Source organism: Acanthisitta chloris, unplaced genomic scaffold (genome assembly GCF_000695815.1).
Source record: "Acanthisitta chloris isolate BGI_N310 unplaced genomic scaffold, ASM69581v1 scaffold12354, whole genome shotgun sequence".
Classification (NCBI taxonomy): domain Eukaryota; kingdom Metazoa; phylum Chordata; class Aves; order Passeriformes; family Acanthisittidae; genus Acanthisitta; species Acanthisitta chloris.
The window spans coordinates 91,907-94,127 of NW_008668830.1; the positions used below are offsets into that span (position 1 = coordinate 91,907).

At 39.8% G+C, this 2,221-nt stretch overlaps 1 protein-coding gene across 1 annotated transcript; it reads right to left on the minus strand.

Moving 5' to 3' along the window:
- Positions 1–564: 564 nt before the first annotated feature.
- B3GNT5 (UDP-GlcNAc:betaGal beta-1,3-N-acetylglucosaminyltransferase 5) lies at positions 565–1,741 on the minus strand. The gene has a single exon (XM_009073096.1). The coding sequence runs from the start codon at positions 1,739–1,741 to the stop codon at positions 605–607; it is 1,137 nt and encodes a 378-aa protein (XP_009071344.1). The 3' UTR covers positions 565–604.
- Positions 1,742–2,221: the final 480 nt, after the last annotated feature.

A 2,221-nucleotide genomic window follows, 5' to 3' on the forward strand; every position in this document is an offset into this window, starting at 1 on the left:
GAGGAAATGATTGTATCAGGTCTTCACTTTTCTAACTCACTGTCTGTCAACTGTGCACCTCCAGGCTGACTTTCTATGAAGCACTGAGAAATGGTGAATAGTTGTAACAAGTTTACACTGCCTCAAACTCCTGCAATAGTCTCATTCATCAAGTCAGAAGTTTAACTTTCCTCATGTCTTGCAAGGTCTACTCCATTTTGATATAGCAGATTTTCTTTTGTCACATGCCTTAGTTCACATACCTTTTTTATAAAAAATTCAAGACTTACTGACAAGCTCAAAGTAACAGACATTTTCAACAAGCATTTCAAAGTCTACAAGTCAAGTCCATTATAGTTCCTTTATAATCCAGACTTGCATCCCTTGCAGAGTGTAAAAAATACAGGCTACAATGTAAAAAGTTGCAGTACAACAGGAGAGCTATTCCAATAAGTTTCTAAACAGAATCTGGGACCATCTTCTTCCTCTCCCTCTGCCCCTCCTCCCCCCAAATATTCACATATATATTTTACCTCTTTCCACATTTACATACAGTTTGAATAAACACCAAAAAAGTTGTTGCTCTGTTTTGGCTCAGTGGATCTTCAATGCAGATATTCAAGTATTAAGAAAATGCAGCTGAACAAGGATATGTGTCCTCATAGTACAGTTTACAGAGAAGCACAATATTGACTAGTCTGCAGTATATTCTACCCCAAATCCCTGAAGAAATCTTTTTAACTTTGGGATCTGTAGCCTGCTTCCAGAGCTGGCGAAGATCATCCACATGCCCGTGAGATGTCATCATCTTGTTATAAATGCAGGGATGATATGGAGTCTTTCCTTCCCCAGAAAAAAATACATGATATTGTGGTACAATTCCCATTTTATTGGCACAGAGACCCATGAAAACATCATCTATATAAAGACTTGTATTGAGAGTCAATGAAGCCTCATAGACTTTAGCTGCTACATCGTTTGATATTACATATGCAGCTCCTGCAGTATAGTCAGGGTAAGAGAGCCACTGGTACATTTCATATGGAACATAGTATTTGCTACTCTTGTCTCTTATGGGAGGGGATCCGCGATGGACACGACCAATCCAGAGATCTTGAACACCCATTTGTGCTAGACTTTGGAGATAAGCAACAAGATTTGGCATATGGATAAATATATCATCATCTGCAGACATAATGAACCTGGCATGAGGACAGTAGGCATTCACCCAGCTGAACTGCAAAAGCAGTTTCAGAGTAAGATTGTGAAAAGTATCCAAGAAGTCTTGCTGAATCAAATCATTGTATTTCTGGTCTTCGAGCTCAAGTTCTCTTTGCTGCTGTGTTTGCTGCAGATGATCTCTTGGCCGTCCTAAAGCAAAAAGAGTTTTGATGTTGGCATTAAGTTGAGAACGAACATACTTCTCATTACCCCAAGTCTGTCTAATTGCATCCCTCCGATGACGGTTTTCAGGAGAAGTCTTCACAAACAATAGGAGAAGGACATCCTGCTGCTGACATTTCTCTCTGTGGTTGATCAAGTATTGGTAGTTTGATACTCTGTCCAGGTTATCCCTGCTGACAGACAGGCTGTCATTCACAAAATGGTAGCTATTTATGAGGTATCTGTATGAATAGGACTTCATATGGTTCACAATGTGATTATCAAATGGTCCCCAAAAAATCATGAGGCACAGTATGAAGCAAGTGGCAAATATCTGCAAAAAATGGCATTTTCTGACTCTTCTGGGACTAACAAACATTCTGATGCAGTTTCTATAATCCCTATTCTTGTTCAGGATCAGTGTTTTTACAGTGAATGTGTTTTAGTTTAAGAGCACAGTGTCACCCCTTCAAGTGTCCCTTGTAAGGCATATTGTCTTTCATTCAGTATCCTTGTGAAGCCAGCTTTGTTCACAGACTTCACAAGTCATCTTTCTCAAAAAACATTTTTCTTTGGTTGAAAGAACGCAGACAGTTTTGAAAGAGGAGACTTGCAGATGATTATTTTCCCTTTGGGGCATCTTGAAGCAAACACTACGGTTCTAATCGGATCTTCTCATGTGTTTCTCTCCTTCATGAAGATGAACACCTGCCAATTCTAAGAGGGGGTAAAGGAGAAAAGTTCGAATGAGTTGTTAGTAACATCTGGTTTTAAGTTCGGTCCTGGAAATGAGTTGGCTACTCAGACACTCCCCATCACCACCCACATGCATACACCCCTCCCACCCACCAAAATAAAA